This window comes from Orussus abietinus, unplaced genomic scaffold, assembly GCF_000612105.2.
Source record: "Orussus abietinus isolate OABI.00-Male unplaced genomic scaffold, Oabi_2.0 scaffold21, whole genome shotgun sequence".
Lineage (NCBI taxonomy): Eukaryota > Metazoa > Arthropoda > Insecta > Hymenoptera > Orussidae > Orussus > Orussus abietinus.
The window spans coordinates 961,877-986,268 of record NW_019396018.1 but is presented as its reverse complement, the minus strand read 5'-3'; the positions used below and the strand labels follow the sequence as shown (position 1 = coordinate 986,268).

At 47.6% G+C, this 24,392-nt stretch overlaps 1 protein-coding gene across 8 annotated transcripts in view; it reads right to left on the bottom strand.

Annotated features, from left to right (window-relative positions):
* The window catches only part of LOC105697607, a 129,693-nt gene extending 109,300 nt beyond the window's left edge, over positions 1–20,393 (bottom strand). Inside the window, exons 1-3 of one of the 8 annotated variants that reach the window (XM_012421067.2) lie at positions 20,365–20,382; positions 19,548–19,691; positions 14,178–17,186 (exon numbers count right to left, since the gene is read on the bottom strand). In XM_012421067.2, the coding sequence (XP_012276490.1) occupies positions 14,178–16,455 (2,278 nt within the window). In that variant the 5' untranslated portion in view covers positions 16,456–17,186; positions 19,548–19,691; positions 20,365–20,382. Of the gene's footprint in view, positions 1–14,177; positions 17,187–17,565; positions 17,689–19,547 lie in introns of those variants that run through there. The other 7 variants (XM_012421064.1, XM_012421066.1, XM_012421065.1 and 4 more) reach the window with 7 other exon arrangements.
* Between the last annotated feature and the right edge of the window lie 3,999 nt (positions 20,394–24,392).

The following is a 24,392-nucleotide window of genomic DNA, read 5'->3' as shown; positions in this document are numbered from 1 at the left end:
ATCGAGCTCGAATTTCAGTAATGATTACTCGAATTGCGGTATGTACACGTCTCAAATATTTCCCATTTTCCTCAATTCGGGGAATGGGTCCGGGTTCTAGAAAATGTTTGTTAAATACTTCAATTAATTAGCAAACTAAAAGAGTGCTAGGGTGATTTTACATCATCGTTTGTTTAATGTTAAAACGGCATGGACTTATTCAACCGTGATATTTGGCGTCAGGTTGAGCTTATTGAATATTTTGCGAAATAGGATTATAAATCGCAGATGTACGACATATTGTTAATTAATCTCTCGTGGCGTTAAGTATGAAGTCGGGTGTTACGTAAGTTGCGTAAGTCTCGCGCGGATAGTGGGAATTATCTGGATTTAATTTTGAATTTCAAAGCAAGCATTACCAAAAGGCTCCGAAACGTAACTTCCTGAAATTACCTTCGTAGGTGATTCCCGTATACTAATCAGAGAAGGAACTGTATAAATTCCACCCTCGACCTAACGGCCCACTTTAGAGCGAGGATCACATTAGGGAACACGAGGGCGGAAACCTAACCTCTACAAACGAGGGGCCAGCAAAGGGCCTGCACTTCCGGCACGCGCTGCTGCCGTTTCCGAAGAAACTATTCCTCCTGGTAGCGAAACAACTTCCCGATAAACAGCGCACCGCGAAATCGATACCCCATCCTTGATTTAGCAAATTGCAAGCGAATACTCCAGATCGCCCGACTCCATTTCCCGGGACGATGCGGGCGAAAGAATAGTTCCAACCCGTTCACTCGAAAGTAATTAAAGCGACTGGCGTAAGGGCGAGATTCGGCGGCGCGGGCGGAGGAAACTCGACCTTAAGGAGGGGGTCGCACATGCGCGGTTTTTCGCGGAGTGAGAACACATCGGTCACAGGAATTTACCTTATCCGGGGGCAGTCATGTCATGTACGTCCGTATTTCGGCAGTCCTCGGGCTAAGATCGCCCATGCGCGGCGATCTTATCGTTAACGGGAGCCGGGCCGATAAGAATCCATTGAGAGAGAAGAGCGCGACCGAGAGCGAAGGAGGACGTACACCTCGAACACGCGACGCAACTCGTGGCTCGCGAGGAACTGAAGGCCCGCGCCGGCTCTCCCTTCTCCCTCGCCGCCTGCTCTCTCTCGCGCCGGTGCCGACCTCTCTCTCGCTCTCCCCCCGTGCGGCCCCCCGCCGCAGGCGCCCCCATCTCGGCTTTCCTTCCCCCGTGCCCACCCCTTCCGCCTACCCCATCGAACATGGCGCCGACCGCGGCACCTGTGCCCCCGCGACCTCCGACCCCCCGCAGCCCCAAGGAAAACTCGCCACCTGATTCCTAGAAACCCCCCCCCCCAGGAAACCCGCCACCTGATTCAGGCAGACTGCTCGGCGCCGCTCCGCGACCTGCCTCAACTCTGGACGGACCTGCTCAACTCCCATTTCAACCTCCCTCGCCGTTTCAACTGCGCCACTTTGTCGACTGCTACGTCGTCTTTTACCAGTTTCTTGCGAAACCGCGCAGAAATTTTATCCCTACTTCCTAGCCTGCCCTCTTTTGGTTCCGCTTCGCTCTTTAAATCATAATTTCGACCTCGCGCGTCTTACTTAAGGTGACGCGAAAATGGTGTCTGAGGGTCGTGAAACGAGAATTCTGTGGCATCATTTTTCATTTTTCAGGAAATCTTTCCATTGAGAAAATGAAATTTCATGGTGTCGGGAGCTTTTTGCGCGCTATTTGAGGGAAATTTGATAGGAAATCGGGCTGTACGGGGATTTTTCTCGTGTAACGCGTATAATGTGTTTTGTTATTTGGCGCGTTGTATGAAGAATCGTGTTGTATGAAAACAGTGGTAGGAATATTTTTGCCGCAATATAGGAATTCCCGTTGGGAGAACTCGCCTTATACAGGAGTCTACTGTACCTTGACACGCATTTAAGCACTACGATCAAAGGTTCTAAGTAGAATCAAGATTTTAGCTTGGGTTACCTGCCTCCTGATAAGCGCGTTTACATAGTGATTAATGCCGCAACCCGCGCTCACCTGAAAACGCCCGAGCAATTTTTGTCAATCAAACCTCCTTCTCAATTTTTAATTACAAAACTATTTAAGGTGCATCCTTGATCCATTATTGAGAGTTCATCGACTCGGTGTCACTTAAAAATTGTTGTCAATCGGACCTCCTTCTCAATTTTTAATTGCAAAACTATTTAGGTGCATCTTTCGGAGTCAATCTGTAAACCATGCAACGGTGAATGCAAACACTTGCTTTTCCAACCCCCGTCGCTTTTTCCTTATGTTTTCATATGAACACTTATTTTATTGGGACATTTTGTGAGAAAAAATAGGAACCGCGGAAAAGCGCGGTCGGGAGGATTCCGCGAAAACTAGAGAAGTCGAAGAGCCGTCGTTCGTAGGATTCGGAATACACGAGGGTGCTACGTCACGGAAGTAGTCCGAGGGGAAAGGAAGGAATTTTTTGCCCATTATTGAGATTTCATCGACTCGGTGTCACTTAAAAACCGATGTTGGGGTGGGAGAGAAGTGAAGGGATGTTGGGGGCACGTCGCTCCAATAAGGGATTCGAGGGGGGGAGCACCCCAGGTCGAGGGTGGCGTAATGGCGCTTGTTTGGTCTCGTTACAGTTTTTTGTATTTCCAGGCCAGTGAGTAAGCACAGTCGCGAGGGTGACGTCAGTTGCGAGAATATTCAATTATTTCGGGATAAAAGCGAATAGCGGGAAAGTTCGAATGGAAATTCGGCTAAAATTGGGGATGACAGACTGTCAGGCCACATACTCCATGGAACGTATAATTGAACCGTATTAGTCGATTGTATATAATTAGGGTGGAAGCTGGGGTACTCGTAAATATGCCGCCTTTGTAATTAATTCCCACGTTGGGCCCATTAAGCCGGTATCAAAGTTCGGGGGAGTTTTGCGAAATTACGCCGCGCGGGGGGAGCTTTCCTCGGGTTTAATACATCACCCTACAGAACGGCGGGGATTTCTCCGGGAAGTTCGGAGCTATATTATTCGCTTTGCGTTTTTGAAGGACTCTTTGGCACGCGGCTGTCTCGCAGGGCTTTACCTCTGCTTCGCCTCTGCGTGAAAAGCTGCCGGCGCTTACGATGCTAATGCGAGCTTATGCGGCGGCCGAAAGGATTTATTAAAATTCAACATTATTATACGCCAGAGGAGATTTAATAAACTCGATCGTACCCAGGAAATATGGAGGGAATCTGGAGAAAATGGAGGAGGGAAAAAGAAGCGGGGAAAGTCCACAAGGAAATACCTGTTCGATGCCCACCTCGAAGGGGGCTGCCGACTTATCGTACGGCAGTTCTCCACTCGTGGAGATTAATTTAAATCGCCATTAAATTACGAGAGCTTTAATTTCCCGTTGTTCATAGTCCATGTTTTCTGTGTTGTTTTTGAAATATGGAGGAAATCTGGAGAAAATGGAGAAGGGAAAAAGAAGCAGGGGAACGCCACAAGGAAATACCTGTTCGATGCCACCTCGAAGGGGACCACCGACTTATCGTACGGCAGTTCTCGACTCGTGGAGATTAATTTAAATCGCCATGTAATTACGAGAGCTTCAATTTCCCATCGTTCATAGTTCATGGTCTCTGTGTTGTTTCACTCTTTTAATTTTCTCTCCTTTTTTTTTTGAGTGATACTGGACGCGTAGTTAGTATTAATCGGCCGGGCGACGCGATGCTGCGCGGAATAGTGGGCCCCCGGAGCAATTAGCATATCGTTAAGATTCCATCGGCGACTTAAAAATGAAACGAGTTTCCACTTGGACCGGAATCTAAAGGAGTTGTAATTATCGGCTCGGTCCTCCCTTCGCGCAATCCGTTTGAGCACGGATTCATCGTTCCGCGAAGTCTTTTGCTTTTACTTTTCTTGCCGATGTTGTTGTGGCTTCTAAGAATCTCTCAGACTTCGACTGGCGAGGAATAAGAATGAATTCCCATCGCGATTTACCGCTGGAGTGGATCCTTTGCTCACAATTAGGTGGTCTGCCGGCGGTTTCGCGCCGCTTTTTAGGAGACCGATTGTCGGCGTTTCGTGCGGATGCGAAAGGGGATGCAAAAACTCTGAAGCGGGCCGCGTAATCTGCGGCGAAGCAAACCGCGAGATTCTCCGACATGCCGGGCGCGATGTAGGTGTAAACAAAAGATGCCATCTGCATTCGCGAGAAGTTACCGCTGGTTTAGGGGCGAAATGGCGCAGGTGCTCCGCGAAATTCTTGCCAATTCCTTTTGTCTGAAATCGGCGGCCAAACGGCGGATCTTCGATTGCCACCTGGGCAAATGATTCCAGAGAAGGGAATCGGATCGCCGGAAAATGTTTCTCTAGAAAGCGTTTTCTCCGTTACTGAGTGTCTACTGCTGCAAATAAAGAATCTGTAAATAGTAATTCACGGTTTAAAATTAAATTACCCCGTTTAGTTCCACGAGGTACCTTGAATTTACGATAGAGGACGGAGGATAAGATTCCGCAACGCCACGAGAATTGCTTTCGAAATGCAATGTATGCGATCTATGAAATTCGAACACTGGTACGCTAAAACCTCGAAAACAATTGTATACAAAATTTCGAAATGTCGCGCCTTGAAGAGACTTTGACCACATGTAAATTATATTTTGAACAAATATTTTGAATGGCGTGGACGGAGAAAATTCACAGTAGTCTGCGGCACATCACCACGTAGAAATCCATGCCGCTTATACCGAACGAGAAAAATGAAGAGAAGAACTCGCTAAGTGCATCGCGAATTTTTCACCCCAAAGGAGGGCGGGGGGTGTCTGTGTAAACTCCCTCCCGACCGCGCGAAACCACTACAATCTCCATGAATAACGACTCGGTTCTAATTAAAAGTATCAAAACGACCCCTTGCCCCAATGCTAACATCTTCACTCCCAGACATCAAAGCCCGTCCCGGGACGGTCTCACCTTGCACCCCTCGGGACCGACCTCAAAGGAGCCTATCCCGGAACACCCGAGACACAATTCCGCCCTCTTGGCCAGACGTTTTACCTCGAAAGAGGCGGCTCTACAGCGAAGAAAGCAATCCATCTAAACGGAATACAGATTCCGGGTAAATGGAGCATCACCGGAGGGACGGTCCGAGATCGATAGAGGGGAGGAATCAAAGAAACAGGAACGTCGTCGGGACCGGGAAGCGTGCCCGGAGGTTGATTCGAGTCACGAGGACCTCCGGAAAGATGTACCCAAGTTTTCCGCACGACTCAGGCCGGCTGATCCTCATCTTCGGTGTTATTCAACTGTGGACTCGTCTCCGTCGGCAGATTTCCAATAGACAGCGGGGACGATTCCCGCCCTCGGGAGTTCGGTCATCCCCGGGGGTGGAATCTTACCCCGAGAACGTGACTCGCTATTCGTATACTTTATACCCAGCCTCGATTTTTTTCTTACATCGCCGTTCCCGTAACATCTTTCACCACATTTAAGACCTCCTCAAAGCGTCCCTTGAAGACGTCTAAAAGCTACTTCGATGGGATTTTCATTACCAAGGGAACCTAGTATCAGGATATTTCATCTTTTCGATGAGCTTCTCGTCGTCATTTTAATTTCATCCCCCAGAGTAAGAAATTTCAGGACGTCTCTGTGTGAGGGCGGGTCGGAGAAAATTCTTTACCTCGAATGCATATTCAGACGTGTACAGAAGGGTGGACAGGGCATTACAGGAATGACATAAAGCACATGGAAAGTATAAAGCTAATGGAAACCTCGTGTACTCTTTATTATTCCGGGGAATGGAGTGCCAGGCAGGAATAAAAAGCGCGGACGAATGCGACCACCGTGTAGAGATTTTTATTTTTATGGCCGTGATTTAAATACGAAACATTTACGAAATTGTGTGCGGCTAGTTGTGAGTATTCTTTGCTTTCGTTTAAATAAATAACGGTGACATTTTCCGAGATATTCCTCCCTGAAAATAAAATATCGTTACCAGCGCCCCTTGTTGCAGCACAATAGGAAGACACCTGGCTTCACGGCGAGAGGAAGATGGCCGCGACTAGAATACGAGAACCTCTACTGCGCCCCTCAAGGTGCTGATAAATAGCAGAGGTAAACACGGCTTATCAATGCGCAAAGCCGAATAAATATAACCCCAAGCGGGCTTAATTAATGCACGCCAGCTGAGAGAAGGCTGTTCCAGAAACCGTCCGATTTCCCAGACCTCGACGACTTCTGCGCTTCAGCCATTCCACGACGGGCTGGTAGAAAATTAATTGACAAAGCAGCGGTTCCCTCCTCGCAAAGATTTACCGACAAATAACTCGCGGAGAAACGTTAATTATCATTCATTCGGGTTATTTCGTTCTATCTTTAGGGGCATTTCGTTAACGAATGGATCCGTTCCATAATGGGACCCATTACGGGTGAAGAATAACGTGAGACTAATTTGCGGATTTTTTCCCCTTTTTAAAAAGTTAAAAAGTCAAGTAAAATAAAAAGAATTCTTGAAGCCATCCGTTAAGATTTCTCTCCCAAGATGGAAAGAGATTCTCTTCGTGTTAATTCACTGACTCGCCGGAAATCGTCATTTATTCATGACTGGTTAATCGTTTCCGTTGTTGTCAAGGAATAGTGTCAGGGGTTATTTGGAACCTATAAGTTTCTTATTAATTGTCGCGATTAGGAAGGAAACCACCACTTTCTCAGTCGTGCCGATGGCATCTATATGTCCGCGTATTTTCCGCAAGATGCGGCTTTTACGGTTTGTCATTAATACCGCAGGATTTACACCGTGGGTTAAATTGACGTCTAATTCCCCAAGAAACGCTCCCGGCTAGCGCTTTCCGGCAGTGCTTTAACGAAGGCCATTCTAAGAAAGGAGTAAAACCGAATTAATGGCATAGGGATCCGATAAAGTTCGCGAAGCCACTGTTAACGGTAACGACACCACTGATTGCAGATAAAGTTAATTTACCGAGGAAATTGTTCTGTTTGACCAGAGGGCCAGCCAGGGTGGAGGGTGGCCGAGAATTGCCCGATCGAAAACGGGTCAGGGCCGTCCAATAATTTTCCGAACTATCTTCGCGATGGACAGCGACCGCTTTTTCTCTCTTCTTCCCTATCCTTCGTGAAAAATCACCTGCACTCGACAGGGCGAAAAATATTCCAACGCAATAAGAGAAACCGAACAATCTGTGCCGATCACATTGATCGAAGCTGACGTTCCGTTAAGATTTACCATGTTAATTTCAATTAGACGTACCGCGATTAATAATAAAACGCCATTAATATACCCACAGGACCCGCAGAAGAATAATCCACAGTCATAATAAAAGATTACCCTACTTTCGTAAAATGTAAACCCTTGAAAGTGAACCAGTAACATTTTTACGCAGACATGTTTTAGTTGCATGAACAACAGAAAACTATTACTTTATGGGGGCGGCACAATTTATATTTGCGTTTGCAATACTCTTCGACTAGTAACGACGATATTGGCCTGGGCTTAAAATTTATTCCCTGATTAAGCAAATATTTTTCCTAGGGGAAGAAAAGGGTTTTTCTGTGGGTAGATCTGCGTTTGAAACACTTGCGAGCACATTTGCCGTCGACGCAATTATCATGCAGTAGTAAGAGCAAAACATTATACCAGCAATTTTACTATTCGCTAAGTCTTTTTATTCCATCAACTGACACACGTAAATGCAAAGTTCCACATCCGCGGATATTTAATAACGCGATAGCGCGCGAGTGCAGAGCAGATTTCAGACGACTGTTCCTCTCCATTTCGGCTGACGGAATTCGGGACAAAACGCGAAATTAAAATTACGTCGCCCACTCGACATGCGTTACCGTCCCTGGGACTTTTTGCCTACGTCCACGGTACTCGAGGAGAAAATTTGCGGACTATTTGAAAATGCGGAGTCGCAAATGACGCGAACTCGTGCCACGTGTCTAGCGCAGGGTTCGGCCGACTCATCACTCTTGACGTCGCCAACATAACCTGCAAAAGCGTCGGGCAGGTCAGGGAACGCGTGAGGAGCGACCTCGTCACACGTACTTCGTGTTAACGATAATGAAACGGTAGACGTAAGAATCGGCCAATTAAATTGCAGAAAATTTAATATAACTAAAAACTATTTTGGCATATTGATTGCACAGTTCTGATTGGTGTGCTTATGGTTACTTTATGCGTGATATGTACGAGTTGTAAGGGGATGCGAAAGTGGCGTCTCGTTTATGAAACTTTCCTCTGAACAGGGTATACCGAATCGATTCAAACTTGACAACGTAAATATGGAGGCTATAAGGAAGATCCTGAAATACCCGCAATTGTAAAAATTTGTTTATAGGTATTTGAACAGTTTCTTATAAAACAAATGAAATTTTATGGGTGTCAGGACCTTCCTTATAGCCTCTATATTTACGTTGTAAAATGTGAAATGATTCAGTATGCCCAGTTCGTTGAAAAGTTTCATGGACGATTGATTTAGCAGATGCCGCTTTCACAATCCTTTAATCATATGATAAGGAACTGGTCAATCAAATTGCCGAACGAAAGGCGACATTTTAAAGTGTATATAAGCGGTCAAAATATTCCATGAGCTTGGAATTTTTATGGCCACGCAAACTGGTATGTATGTGAGGCGGTGTTACGTTTATTATGTCTATTATGCTTATTACGTTTATTACGTTTATTACAGACCATTGACATCATCAACTTTTAATCCGCGCGCACATCATGTAGCGCTGTCTTCCTTCGCTTATCGCTGTGCAATTCTGGATCTATGTACTGGGTTTATGTTTAACTGTTGTACCTATGCTTATGATAACTTTGTGTAAAGTATGCCTGAACGGCTTTACGGCGATTCCAAGTGGCATGCGATGCATTGGCTGCCGATAAACGTATCGGTTCTGAGATAATGCCTAGGTGAATCGTATGATCATCCGCACGAATCGATCATGATCGAGTAAGTGCAAATTCGATGTCAATTACGTGCAAATAACCGATCGGTATGATGGGATCAGTCGGACGATACTCCTGCAATGCTCATCCAGGGCTAGTGCTATGCAGACATTGATCATTAAGTAATTGAGCATGCATTTCACATGCTGATTCGACTCGGAAATTGCGGAAGAAGAGTCTACGAGAAACGGATTGGAAATTGTGTTAAACTCGTAAACTGGCAATTGCGAGGGAGAAGAAACCAGAAGTGCTTTATATGATAGGTAGGATGTTGGTGGGACATATTTTTCAGGATCGCTGACGTACCACGGGAATAAACAATAGCCATCTTGTGAATAGGAAACGTATCCGTTCAGAAGTTGAAATATGGTTCCCGGCTGACATAAAACCTACCGATGTGGCAAGTAACGTGCATGAAGAATTTATCGAAGTCCTGGAAACCGAGTTCAGCGAGACGCGGACAGGGAGCTGACTTTTTAAGGGTGGAGGACTTCCATGCTCAACCACTCATGGGGAGGATGTTGCTCGAGGATTCCAAAACGGAGGAGTAAATAAGAGCTTCGAATCTTAAGATGTAATATAGCTGTCAGAAAAATGAGGAAATGCTTCCTTCAGCTGATCAACGATGATCTCATCCGAAGAAAATTAGACCGTCCTCCAAAGAGCCATCAAAAAGAGATCATATCCAATCCGCCGGACAAAGTGCAAACTTACTTCCCAGAGAAGTGAGAAATCGAGGCACTTCAGAAGCAGTCATCTCGTTCAAGTCTGCACGGAACTTGACGAGGGAAATATTTCTCCTACTAGCCGCCGGTATACGGAAAATGAGTTTCTACCCCTGGGTCATAAGTACACTTCTAAAGCTCTTATCCCCATTATCGGGTCGTGATTGGTCCTGACGTACTTCGGCTAGAACTCGAAATTTGTCTCTCTATGTCTGGACCTTTATAACCTGATAGGTGCTCGACGTGCGATTACGAATAAGGACGTCCACCAATTTGCTTCGCTCTCATGGTCCTTTCTCCTTTCTCTAGGACCTCCACGGTTTTCAGTCCTTGACATTTAAACGTCACTAATTGCTCTTATCTCCATTCCCAAACTCCGATTGGTCTTCAAGTACTTCAGCTTACACTCGAACTTTGTCGCAGTACATCTGCTGGGTCTTTGCGAACACGTAGGTGCCTGGCGTGCAATTCCATGCACGAAACTTGACTTAGCTTCTCTCCCACGGTCCTTTTCTCATTTTCCGGGGTCTCCTTAAAGGACTCCACGGTATTTAGCCACCGTCGTTTAACGGTACAACCTGCTCTCATCAAACCGAGCGAAAAGTTCTTCCACGTTTCCGCTTGGTTGAGGTCCTCGAAGCGTTTGAAGTGACTGCTCGCTCTTAATGGGACTCTGGGCCGAGGCCATGAGTTGACCTTGGTGACAAAATTCAAGAACCCCATCAAGGACCTCTCAGAAGTGTCCAAATATCTCGATTTCGCCAGACCACGTAATTTCGCCCTCCTCGCGCCATCGTCCTACCTATCGATTCCCCGTAATTTAAGTAATTACAGTACCTACTCCGAGACCTCACTTTCAGGGCTCAGATATTTCCTGGATCTATTTTAGGTGACTTCATAGTTTTTATCCAGCCATTTATTTTATTTACATATACTTATAATTTTTATTTTCCCCGGTCGCATTTTCGCTGCCTTAATTGCGAAGCGTTGTACCGGCCGATTGCGTAGGAACGTGTAAAATTCGTAATCAGCTGGCCGAAATTGCGTGCCGAAGCGGTCGCAGCGGCGACGCAATATCTCTGTAATGGAACCTGAGCTTAAAGCTGGGAAAATGCGAGTTTAATGCGAGCACTCCTCTCCCTCTCTCTCTGGCCCAGCATCCCCAGCCGGTGTCATCATTCAAGTTTTATACCACACGGTTAAAATGTGCCTCGAATTCCCAGGATGCGTTGTGCCACTAAAAATACATATAAAGAAAAACCTGCGTTTGAATTGTCCCCGCGGTGTTATTTATTCTTTCCATGAAATAACGCGAAATAACGCGAAACATCGGGGACCACCCTGGAATCGCGCCACTATGTTGGAGCACTTCAGGGTTTACTAAAAAAGGGTTTCCAGGGTTTCTCGCTTCACCACCGCGGAGTGCACCGGCAGAAAAATGAGGGTGAAATCATATTTGTTCTGCACGTCGCGTCATGTCGGACCGGACAAGTGGGTACGCTGAAAGGATCCGGACTCCGAAATGTAAGACCCCTTGACAGGATCCCGGAAAGCAGAAAAAATTCAGAAATTAATCCGCACGCGTGAAGGGCTCTCACAATTAATAACACGGTCAGAGGACCTCTAAAGACTGCGATCGTGAAATAGTTTAGCACCCTTAATACAACATTTGAAACGAGACCTATATTCGAGCCGATTATTATAAAAATGGTCTAAGTGATACATTTTGTTACCAAAGCAACTTAACGATATTGCAGTTTAGGTATACGTAACGCAAAATATGGGAAAAAGTCACTTCTTTAGATCATCAACTTAGGCCACATTCATAATTACCGGCACATTATGCATCACAGTTCGGCATAGGGTGTCTTGAAGATCAATTATTTAACGGTATTGTGAATTAGGAATTTTTGATAATTTTCCATTTCTCTTCTATGTAGTACCAAAGTGCATAAAGACCCGGGCCCAGGAACTGCATCCCACATCGAACTGAACGATTGTTCCTAACTGTTCCGATCCATTCATCAAAGACACAAATGCCTCCCGGAGACAGGAAAGAATCGGGTGGACCGCTTTTCTTGCGTCCCGTTTCCGCATCTTTCTTCCCAGAACTGCTTTCCATGCAGATCGGCAATGCTGTTGACGGAATCGCGGAAACGCGGAGCGGAACGCTCATGATTCCGACGAGGAGCGGCGGTATTTCGACCGGAAGTCGCGGGGCATAAAGAACCTCTCTCTTATGCACCGCCGCGATTCCCTCGAGGAATTCCGCGCTGCATGGATGCACTTCGGGTTTCTATTTTGCCTCGGTTTTGTTTTTCGGCCGCGCGTGCAGCCACCGGCGGTGCACGACGAAATTCATCGGGCGCAAATTGGAAGGATGAGGGAATGAATCCGCCCCTCTTGGCCTCCTTCGTCTTCTTTTCCCTCTTCTTGCGGAGAAGCCCGGCCGCGATTTCCGGATTAAGCGATTAATCGCGAGTGCAGCTAATAAGTCACATGGACGGGAAGTAAATACCTGACCCGGCCTTCGGATAATCGCTGCTCTAAATGCACCGGTCGATCGATTTTGATTGGTGTCGAGGACCTGTTGCGCGTCGATTACCAAATGACTAAAAGCTAGTTCCGGTCCAAGTTACCATAATCCGTGAAAATCACGAGCGCGAAACGACCTGCTCGGTGAAAAACCAAGAACTAATTGATAAAGTCCTCCGACACGGAATGGCGGATTTAAAAGTAAAAATGGCATTATCAATCGATTTATTCAGGATTTATTGTGGATTTTTATTCCAGTTGTCTGAGACTTTTCTTCCATTTTTTTGGCTCATGTTCCGGGATATTACATCCGGGTAAAAATTAGCGGGAGTAGTGCTAAAATCGAAAGAGATGCAGTTTTATCAATGGACTGGATTCAAGGTGATATGACACTTTGAGATAGTGTCAAGGAGCGGTCTTGAAAATTCCCTAGGTCAATCCCGATTTGAAATCGATTGTTTTGAAATGCCAATGTTAATGGATAACGAGTTCGCGCCAAATGTCGATGCTTTTGGGGTGCACTCCGAGGCGAGTTGCAGGTTCATTGTGTGCGAATTTGGATCGAGAGATATTGCGCAAGATGTCGAAGTGCCAGCGCCTTGGAGTTTCACTGCCAATGCCAGGCTAAGTCCTACCGACCAAGACTTTTCACTGTCAGGTTTGCCATCGGGGGCAACACGAGTTCCTTTTTAAAATTAACTCTGGCGATGCTAATTCGCGTCCTGGGGAAGCCTCGAGAGGGACTGAAAGGGAGGGAAGGAGGCCGGCGGAACCGCGTCTGCATTCGCCAGGCAAAAGGCCCGAATAAACTCGCGCCAGCAGCTCCGACACGGAAGGTTTTTCATGAATTTCTAGCACGTGAAATTATCATAAGATACGCGTGCAAGTCTCTTCCTTCTTTTGCCAGACCTCGGGGCAGGGCACTTCGAAATTAGAGTGCAGAAGAGGACGCGCCTCAAAGCGGCCCGCGTCCGTTTTTCGACGATTGCCACCGAGGGAACGTCAGTCCCCCTCCTTTTTATTAGTTTAACAGCGCGTTTCATTTAATTATGGACTCACGGTCCAATTTTTCATCGATTCTCTGGACTAGCTAACCGAAATGACGTTCCTCAAAAAGAGGGAAAATATGTGGTCAGCGTTCGGATCGATCAGCTCCAAAATGCGCGTAACCAAAAAGTGATTTGAAATAAATCCAGGCTGCATTTCACGTTAGATAAAATTCCATCTACCGATAGTGGACTGGTAATTTAGAAATATCTTCTCAAAATAAATAGTGAAAAGGAGAAGTGCTTTGCTTTCGGAATTGCGAAGTTGAATCCCCGTGTTGTGAAAGCGAGATTTGTCCAACCATTCCATCATCCCATCTGGACCACCTCGGAAGACGTCCGCCCATCGGTACAGTTTCCTCCTCGCTCCCAGCTAGCGTTGTAAGTGTCATGCAACAACTTACAGCGAAAATACCTAGGAACCGAGAACTTCTCGTTCGTATGTGCTGGCAGGGACCGCGAGCTTGCGACAGAACTGTTTCTCGCAGGCCCGCCGGTGACGGCGTGGCACTAATCCGTTTGGCTGAAAGCCCGTCGTAAGACCTCAACCGCCATTCCACCACACGAGCCCGCGTCCTCGTGCATGGACGCGACCTTTCCCGTCATCTTCCAAAATTACAAACGCGTTTCTCCGCTAGAAACATTTTTAAACCCCTGGCAAAAAGTGTCTTCGGTTCCGCTCACCTTGCGTCCGATTAACTAGAATCTAAAAAAAATCTGCCGTCTTTGTAGCCGATTGGAACGTACAAATCTACGTCACCGCCAATATGTGGTCTAATATAAACACCATTTTTAATTCTTAGTTTAATGCGTTATTTTCAGTCGTCATTGGGTTAGCCGTGTCATAGACGAAGATGAATACATATTGACGAATACGAGGGGGGATTCATTTTTAATCTTTCTTTTTACCTTACCTTGGGGGCTGTTGTCCTTCTTCCTGCGCCTTCGGCGTTTCGGCTGCTCGTCTTCCGGGTAGGTCGACGAGGAGGTGTCGTCACAAATCACGGAATTACGTCCCTCCGCGATCTTCCTCGCCTCCTCTTGTCGGCGCTTCAGGAGCTCGTACACGCGCTTGAAGTAATCCTTCGTTATGTCTTCGTTGGTTTGATCCGTCAGGAACCAGCTGGTCTCCTGGGAGGAAGAAAGATCGTCATTGAGGACGGTCTTGGGATCCCCGGATCGATCGCAGGGATCTTCGACGTCTTCGCTCCCGTCAACGATCTTGAAGGTGTCGCTCTTCTTCACGTTAGAATGCGCGTAGAGCTCATTGAAGTCCTTCTCGGGGTTTTTGGAGACGGAATTGTAGCCGCAGTCCAAAGACAACGGCTTGAGGTCTTCTTCTTCGGCTTTGCATCCGTCCACGCGAAGCTTCGAGATGATCGAGTTCTTTGGTGGCACGTCGTTCGTTTGCTCCCGAGGTTCCCGAACGTCCTGGTGGATCGTTTCTTTTGCACTGGGAGGAAGTTCGAGGGGATTCGTGCAATTCATTCGGTTCTGGCAGACCTTGCAGTTCCTCACGGGACAGGAATCGTTCTGGAAGTCCTTCCACCTGGGCTTGACCATGAAGTCCTCCTCGGCGACGGCTGCCTCCCCATCCTTGTGGAGCCTCTCGTACTTTTTCCTCTGTTTGTACTCCTTCCAGGAGCGCTCCAAATTCTCTTGACTCTTGATCCTCCTGGGTGTTCCTCGGGAGTCCATTTCGGAATCTAGGCTGCTTTCCATGTGGCTCAGCAGAACGTCGCTCTTCGTCTTCCGATAGACCTTCCGCCGGTCGGATCCGGTGGAGCTCCTCTTTACGACCCTCTGGCCAGGACTCGGGGGCTCCTCGAGGACCTCGCCTCTCGAACCTCGCCGCGACCTCGACGATGCTTCTGCAAATCCCGAGGATTCGTGTTTCCGCAGCCCGGTTTTACTCCTTTCCCGCTCATCTACCTCGGGGTCGAATCGAATGCTCGCTTCGCTGCGCACCTTCCTGGGTCGGTGGGTGTCTCTGATGCTCCTGGTCTGCTCCGAATACCTCTTCCTGATCTCCTTCAGTTTCTCTTTCGCCCTTTCTGAATTCCCCGGCAACTGGAACCCGTGGGACCGTGACCTCCCCTCAATGGCACCCTCTTCGAGGATGTCGTTTTCCGATTTATGCTGTACCTTAACGTACGTCTCGTCATAAATTTTGGAATTCGACTCCCGTAGGTCGTTTCTAGTTTCTTCTCCTTGGTTTATCTCAGGGTCGACCCCGATGCTAGCTTCGCTGCGAGCTTTTCTAGGTCGACGAAAATGTCCGTCGTCCTCCGAGTACTTCTCCTGAATCTCCTTCAGCCTCTTCTTTGCCTTCTCCGCGCCGATCACCGGCTGGGATCCGCTGGATCGCAACTTTTCCCTCACCATGCTCTCCTTGATCCTCTCCCTCAGGAACTTCTTTATCTGCTCCAGGTCCTCCCGTCTAGTCCTCCCCTTTCCATCCACCTGGTCATTCTCACGCCTGGCTCTCTTCTCTCCCACCTCCTCGGCTCCTCCGTCATCTTCGTCTCTCGACAACGAAGCCACCTCGCTCTGACTCCTCAGGTACACCTTCACCCTCCGGCACCTTTCTTCAGCGATCTCTTCGGGGGACCTGCCGATGGACCCACTCCGAAGACCGTCGACGATCTGCTGACGCAAGTACTCCCCGGTGGAGTACCTCTTCAAGGTGTTCCCCTGAGCCGATCCTTCGTCCTCCAGGCTCTTCGCCACCTCCACCCCCGAAGAGTGCCTCTTCTTCACCCTCCTGTCTTTCCCCTCTCTGGAGGTCACCGTGGCCTCGCTCCTAGACTTCCTAGGCTTGTACCCAAATTGACAGCTGCCGAACTTCGTGCTGAACCCCTCCATGTTGCGGTTACCCTGAGGAGCGACGTCGACCTTGACATGAGAGCTGGTTTCCACTTTGGGGAACTTCTCTAGCGTCTTCAGACCGTCTTTGAAGGACCCCCTGGCTCTTTGGGCGGTGCGACCAGTCGTCTCTACCAGGAGCCTCCCATCTTTGTCCAGCAGCTGGACAACTGGGAACGTGTCCGCCGTTGTCGTCAGCTCCCAGTCCCAATGTAGAGGTTTGTCCAGCCTCAATCTGATGATGGGATCGGTCTCTTCGATCAGAGACGTCGATCGGCTTGCCGGGTTCGAAGTGGTGGCCGTGATGAGAGGATGCACGTTCTTCATGGCTGTCGTTAAGGCCTTTAGCTGGCTCCTTTCTGGTTTATCGCCCTAACGACGACGCTCGTAAAAGACGACGGATGACGTGGCTCCTCGGAATTTCCTCGTTGCGTAACCTCGGAACGAAATCCACGGATATCGTGGGGACTGAGTAGGATTCTGGTTTTTGCGGAGGTGTCGCTTTTCCGAGCTGATCCCCGGATTGTTTCCTACTTCGGGGCTGTCTATTGTCTCCCGTTTGAAGCGGTCATCCCGAAGAGACTCGTCGAATAATCGGCCGCTATGTGGATTACGTAAACCTGGCGTCGCGACTTCGAACTTGGCAAAACGTCAACCTAGACACCGTCTCTCGTCTCCAAAGTGTCTTCCTTGTTTTCCAGATGCTTTCAGGGCGAGTCTGGCTGACGTGCTTCCATCGCCACGTTTCTTGCGCGGGGAAATCGGAACCGAGGTCGCATTTTCGACGTCCCTCTTCTCGCGCGAGTTTTCCGGAGATCTAAAAGCCTTCGGGTGCTCGGGGCAGCTTTTGTATATTTTTATCACCTCACTAGATTCTAATGCGTGTACACGGGTAAACGGCAACGCGAATGTCACTCAACGTATCCTAGGAAGAAGTTGTTGCACTGATAGGATCGTCGTTCCGGTATCAGGGGGTTCCAGTCATTTGAGTAGCTTTCGTTTCGATCTAATTAAAGTACCTAGGAATTATTGATTTAACTCAACTCCCCGTGCATCTCCTGGGAAAAAGCACACGCGTTTACGCGATTTTAATTACTCGGAACGCCGGAATATCACGTGCTGCATGTTTACCACGTCTTGGGGTGGGTTAATGTTTGCTTTCCTCTGCACGGCGGTCGAGCGATTTTATGGGGATTGGGGATCAAATCGAGGTGTTAATTAAATGCAGGACTTCAGACGCGGCGGATGCTCGAAGGGGGTTGTCGGGTTTTGTGAAATCCAAGGGGTAGATTTGACAGCTCCTATTTCTCGATTCCAGCTTCTCAGCTCGAACCGTGTCTACTCTCGTCTCGGTCTCGCGGCGTCATACCTAAATCCAAATATTTACTCTGGGCAGATATAAATAAATGTTGACCTTGCTCGTTATTTGCTATCTACCCTCGGACGGCGAGTGAACTTCTCGCCGCAAAGTGTTTTCCCTCCATAACGCGTCGTCGGTCCCGATATGCCCGTCTATATGGAACATATCCGAGAGGTCGTTCGGTCGCTCGCCTCGAAGAAGCGCCCTTAAAATAATGCCCCGCCTGGGAATACAACCCGATCTCGACGTGGAAACAACAACCGAACTTGACGCCACCTCGAACGATCCGACTCGCTCTCCGGAAACGACGTTTCCCTCCGAACTCCGAGTTTAACCTCCGCTCGCCGCGGCTTTAAATTTCTTCGTAAAGCCACCGAGAAAAGCTCAGTCGACCTCGAAATGCACCTGCACTCCTGGCAGCTGCTTTCGGTGGGGAGTATCAATCGCTACGCGTTTACTTTACGTCCGATACCGACGTGGATATTTCCTCCACCGAGTAAAAAGTGGACCGTGTTTAGGATGAGCTCCGTGGAGCTCGCAGAGAAAGCCCTCCGCCTGGACGGCACATATTCTAGTGTTTTCGAGAATTTTGCCTGTCTTTTAGGCAAGGGCGGCCATTGTCGCCAATTCTCAGCATAAATCTGCGGGAGTCCTCGATGAGGGTTAAATTCAACGAAGACCTCTTTACTAGTTTACTGCTTGATGACGGAGATGTACTCGAAAAATTCAGAGTTTTAGGAAACCCTCTTCAGGGAATTTATGGGCGCACTTCTGCGTGCTACCCTGCAACTCGAGATACACTTGGCGACAATGTTGCTCCTCACCCGAAGGCAAGATGCAGGCGAAGTGTGTTTCTAAAAAGGCGAAAAACTACAGTTCAGCTCAGGATTTGGTGGACTGAGGACGTCATTCGGGACGCTCCTTAAGGTGAAGTGAAACACGTCGAGGAACTTGATCGACGTCGATAAAGAAGATTTTTCTAAATGCCTACGTTGCCGACGTTCGTTTTTATATTGACAGCTGTGTCAAATTATATTGGATATTGTACCAAATGGCGTACACCATATGTCGTTTCCGTACAATAATTATAAAGAAATCAAAGTAAAACTCCAGAAATCCTCTAGATTCATGCTTTTTGGGGCCCTAATTTACTGCAGAGGGATCCCCTACGCCATCTGTGATTTCCAGGTCAATTAAGTCTTCACTTCGAGACCTCGTATTACCATCGTATTGGCATACAAGCGCATACAACACTTTTTTTGCCTTTATCCCGTTCAAATACGAGTTTATCGATTACCAGAGTGTTCTAAATTGTCGTAAAATTGTCCTGGCCCTTTCGATTCTCATATCAGAGCCTTCGATAATTGTATATTGATCGAAATATGAGAGCTCATCGCCATTTTGGTCCTGATCTAGGCTGAGTCAAAAAATTTTTTTTGAAAAATCCAAATTTTGAATGTGTCAGGACAATTCTTAGATGATCAGGAGTGATGTGTCAAAGTTTCGGACAGTTTGGTCTAATACCCTTAAAAAAAAGTGTTGTATTCAAATCGACTGATTTGAAGGGTGTTTCACTTCACCTTAACTTAGGCTTTTTTCACTTAGGCTCATCAAACCTTGATAGTCTCTCTTTTGTTGGTTAAATTTTACCTTGTTACGCTAATCACCTTGTCTTAATAAACGGACATTTGTTGGGTAGCTAACGCGTGTTATCGATATTAAGAACCTCTCACGTCGTGTATCCCGATTTAGCTTCGCGTTCGATCAGAATATCGCCCTGACGAGATTGATCGGATGCTGAAGAAGCAGAGAAAAATTAAAAATCGGATTTTTGACGCGACGATCGAGGGGATTTTCCGAAGTGAAAATGCGCGGTTTCGCTTAAGTGAGGATGTTGGAAAAGTTCTTCGGGATTGGAATTGGGTTATCGAGGAGAGAGGGATTCGGGGTAGTTCTAATGGATTTTATGAATTTAAAAATAGCGTTCGTTAATCTGGAAGGCACTTAACGTCGGATCCGGTTAGCAACGTCCTGGGGATTTTTTTTTAAATCGCTTTACCCCGATGACAAGCCGTGCGTGAGGAGTCACAATTGCAGAAGACAGTCCGAGGCGTTTTTAGATCCCATTACGCGAGCTCTTAGCTAAGATTCTCACACGTTGCCACACTTTAAGAGGAGGTAGATTTTCCCAGAATCGGGTCTTCTAAATATATTAAGCGAAGCCCCAATTGGAGTTTACCAAAACACGAAGACTCCATTAATACCGAGGAAGCGCAACTCGCAAATTAACGGGATCATAAATAAAAATGAACAAGTACCGAAAATTAATTTTCGTAAAATTCAGATCACGTCACGTTTCGCAGCCGATTAATTACCGGAATTAATTACGAGGAAATTAGGGTGGAGGGCCGAAAAACGAAGAGTGCACTAATGATAAATAACCATTTAAAATAAATACTAACTGAGAGAGAATGTCAAGAAAATTTATGTCGGAGCACGTTTCACAACCGATGCGCCACGTTCGATAGAGGCAAAATCCACGTATCTTCGCATTGACATCGAGGTACCCTTAAGGGGTTAGGTAAACGCCCCTTTGGTTCACAACCCTTGGAAGCTGGAAGCGACCCCCCGATTCGACCCCTCTTTGGTTCTAAGCTCTAAGTTTTTATCGCATGAACGGGTAACTTCGAAAGTCGCGCCTCGAAATGCGAAAAGTGCGTCGGGTAGAAAGTGGCCGGCGAAAGCAATTTCGCTCGAGTCGGTCGCCGGATGATGGCCGGCCGGGTCGATCGAGGGCGTAATTACATTTCGGAGGGGAGATCGGCCGTACCGGAGTCGGCGTCGCGGCGCCGTGACGCGAGTAACAAAAAACCGACCGATCGATCGATGGATCGTGGGCACTTATCGTGCGACCGCCTCCGCGCTCACTGAACGCAGCGAAACGCGAGCGAGTAGCTCGGAGCGGCAGCGCCGATGTCGTCATCCAGGTCCTAAAATAAGTCCCGCGAGATTCGTGGGAAGGGTGCAGGAATGCTAACACGTGGGACGTGTCACAGGGAGAGACACCCCAGGATGGCCGACCGATTTCCAGGTTTAAGAAATTTATATTCTCCAGAACGGGGTGGATTTTAACCTGGGGGTTGATTTCCGTACGCGGACGATGATATCGGCTCAAGAAATACCGAGAGAAGTGGAACCCAAGGGGAAGAACTTCCCCTGGGGAGCTGGAGAGTGGACCAGATCCGCTGGACTGCCTCCAGGTGCCGCGAGTGCGCGCTACCAAGATGGCCGCCCGGCGAACAGCTGATCGGCGCAACGCCTCGAATCTTTAACGGGGTACCTGTTTCACATATTTTCTTGGCAAGGTAAAACGTAGTGGGGTTAACTTGGCAGAAGTGGCAGGAGTAATTCGGCTAGCGTCTCGATTACGGGTCGTTTCTCGATTTCCTTGTTTCTAATCTCGGCGAATATGGTTCGAGTTCTGTTCCCTTAACCTTTCATTTCCCGAAGGGGAATCTCTATCGAAAGCTTTCTGGAATATCGAAGGGTCTCTCCCGCGGAAGTTTATTCAGCCTTCCGTCGATACTAAGATAATCAAGGTCGATTCGCAGGACAAGACCAAGCAATTTCCTCGTTCTGGCCGGATGTCCTGTTCAATCTGCCCGAGTTTGCGCGTCCCGATGGACTTTGGAATCGGAGGAAGGAAATTCAGAAAGGGTTCCTTTTTCCCGATGGACGCTTCGAGTCTGTTGAAAGGGTCGGACATAATGGACTCCCTTCGACGCGGTGTTGGCGGACATTTAATGAAACGCTCCTCCCGCGGGGGCGGAAAAGCGATGCTGGAGAAATACCCGGCCGGCATTCACCCCCGACCCTTATTTACTTCCCTTAGTATCCATTTCATTGTGCGATTCGTATTGAGATGCCCATCCCCTTTCCATCTGGGCTTCCATCGCTTCCATCGAGATGACGAGCGGGATGAATTATTGCCACGCGGGGCTCCTCCGGGTTGCGTCTTCGGGGTGGCTGCGCCTCCGGGGTGGCTACGTGTGCCGGATAATAAAGTGAATATCGAGTGTCCTCAGCCGACGAGGTCTTTTTAAACTCTCTCAATATCAGCGGGATAGGAGGAGCTTTTGTCGGAGCCCTCGATACCTCGGGCTCCACGTCGCGGATATTCGACCCGCAATCAAGAGGACCTTGATCTATTTCACGAAGAGGTACCTGAATATTCAGCCGTGCCACCTTATCACCTCTCTGCACCGTCCAAAAACTGCGACGGTCGAAGAAACAAATATTGTAAGCCCCTACTTAATTTACTATATCCCCTTCAAATCGAATATTCGATCCGCAATCAAGAGGAGGTTGATCCATTCGATGAAGAGGTACCGGAATATTCAGCCGTGCCTCTTTATCACTCCTCCGCGCCAGACAAATATGCGGCAATCGGAAAAAAAATATTTTAAACTCCTCTCTAACAATACATCCCCTTCAATCGGGTCAAGTTCACCCGCTTAGGTGTCTTTAATCTCAAAAACGAGGGAGAGATTATTTTCCCAGGGGAAACGTGGGAATTTAATTTACTTCTCGGAGGGAAACAACCTTCTGCGAGGCTCTCGCTGGTAAGTTCAAGAGGAAAGAATAAATAGGAAGGAGAAGAATCGAGCCGGCAAAGTATAAATGCAAATTCGGAGTGGAGCAAACGGTAGGGAACAGGTTCGAGGCGGTCCACGTCGGGGGTGGGAAATAATCCACACCCCCTTGGTGAACGGCAATAACGACAAGTTCGTACAACAGGGGCGACCCTCCGAGAGACAGAGGTACTTTTCCTAAGGGTTCCTCTTTGCCGTGGGGGCCGCTTTAATGAAAGTAGTTGCAGAGAGCGTTTCGTTTCAACAGCCGCACTCCCGATCCGTTTATCTCCTCGGAAATGAATTAGGGAACCGTCCGTTTGGTCTAATTTTCACGAATCCTTGCCCTCATCGGGACTTGGCAGGACTTGAGCCCAAGTCCATACTAAACATTGAGAAATCCTGGCCGATCGCCGACGGGTGTCCGGCAATGCTCGGAAATCTTGCGCATTCTTCCTGGAACAAGGAAGGGCAATCTGCCCGCGAGAAATATGTTTCCAATTTTCCCCCTGGGACTGCTTTTCGTAAATCCGAGACTTTCGCAAACCTTGAACGAGATCTTCTGGCCTGCTTTCGTCGAGCGACGCCTTATTTCTGGCGATCGCCGCGAAAAATCCATTCGACATGTATTATTAGAATACGCCGGGGAGCTTTTAGCGAGACCGAGTTAATTTTGGAACGGGGTAAAGTTCATTAAATGTCGTTAACCGCCAACACCTGCCGCTTTTTAATCGTGCTAATGACAAATTAAGCCTGACCGAAAGAGAGGCTTATTCTCGACGCTCGTTCCTTCGGCGATCTCGTTTATTTTTAGGAGCTTCGAAAACATTGTTGAACCACATCACGGGCGGCACTTCCGAAATTACTTTCCGTCATAAAAATTGAATTCCCCACTATTGATAACAATCCTCTTTTACCTGCAGCCACTCCTGTACAGAGTTGCCCCACTTTACTCCCCAATACATTAAGTTACTATTTCCAAAAATCCAGTTTCAATGTCGAAAAATTAATTTACTGTCGCACCTTTCACTCAACACGCCTTCTTGTTAAGATACCAATATGACGGGTGTTCCCTTTTTCTTTTCTTTCTATTTTTTTTCTAGAAATTATTTTCTTATCATTTTTTATTAGCAGTATTCCTTCGCGCCTGTCTAACGAAAGTGCAGCAGGACACAACGGAGGGATCATCAAATCCCGATGAAATTCGATTGCCGGGCTCTTTCTTTCCATCGGGCAAGCTCGATAAAACTTCTTTGCGCCGAAGTACTCGCAGTTAGCTATTATCCATCGATTTCCAGCAGAGCGTCATTAATTTAGTGGATCCCGTCGAACCGACAGGCTACGTATGTATGGAGCGCCCTGGAGCACGGAGATGTGAAACATTCATCGGGTTTAACCAAGCCGATATCATGTGTCATCGTTATCGAATAAATGAACGGGACGTATATACCTGACCTGCAAATAAATCAGGGCATTTCGATATTCGACGTATGACCTGTTAATAAAGCGCCGATCGCGAATGGTACTCGGTCACGTCGTGGCTCGCCGAAAGTGCAAGCCAAGGAAAGTCTTCGATGATCCGATGAATTCAATATCATTTGCCTAAAATATTACGCAAAACATATCTTCGAGCGGCCACCCGTCCCTAATATATCTAACGTTACGTGTAAAAATTAAAAAATTAATTGAAAATAGGAACGTGGCTCAAAAAACGCGGATGAATAGTCCAAGCTTGATGGCCTGATTAAAGTTGACATCACTCATTCGAGAGGCTCAGAAAATGACATTTTCTGTCCAATTTGACGCGTCTGGCTAAACATCGCAGTTAATGACTAGGTCAGTGTTTCGCGCCTCTATATGTACATATATATTTGGCGCGAAGCTCTATCAAGTTTCTTAATATGGTGAATAAAATTCGAGGAAATTTCAGGAGCCTGTACCGCCGCGAAGGGCGGAAATTAAATGGCAAGTTAATTGGCGGACTATTTAATAAAGAACCGCGGCGCGGCTTGCTCTTGGCAAGGAAAGGGCCGCAAAAGTGCCATCTATTCTCTGGCTGAGTTTGAGGGACGTACGCAAAAAATAAAATAAAATAAAATAAAATAAAATAGAGAAGCCCCGCGAGACGACGGTGTTCTCGTGCGAGAGCTTCCATTCAGCATCCCGGGGAGATCCGGAGGACGGGAGGGAACTTTTCGATAACTTGGGCTTCGAGGGCAGCCCGAGTTAGTTTTCCCGGTTTTGGGCTGGTGGAGACGGAAACTTTTTGTTTA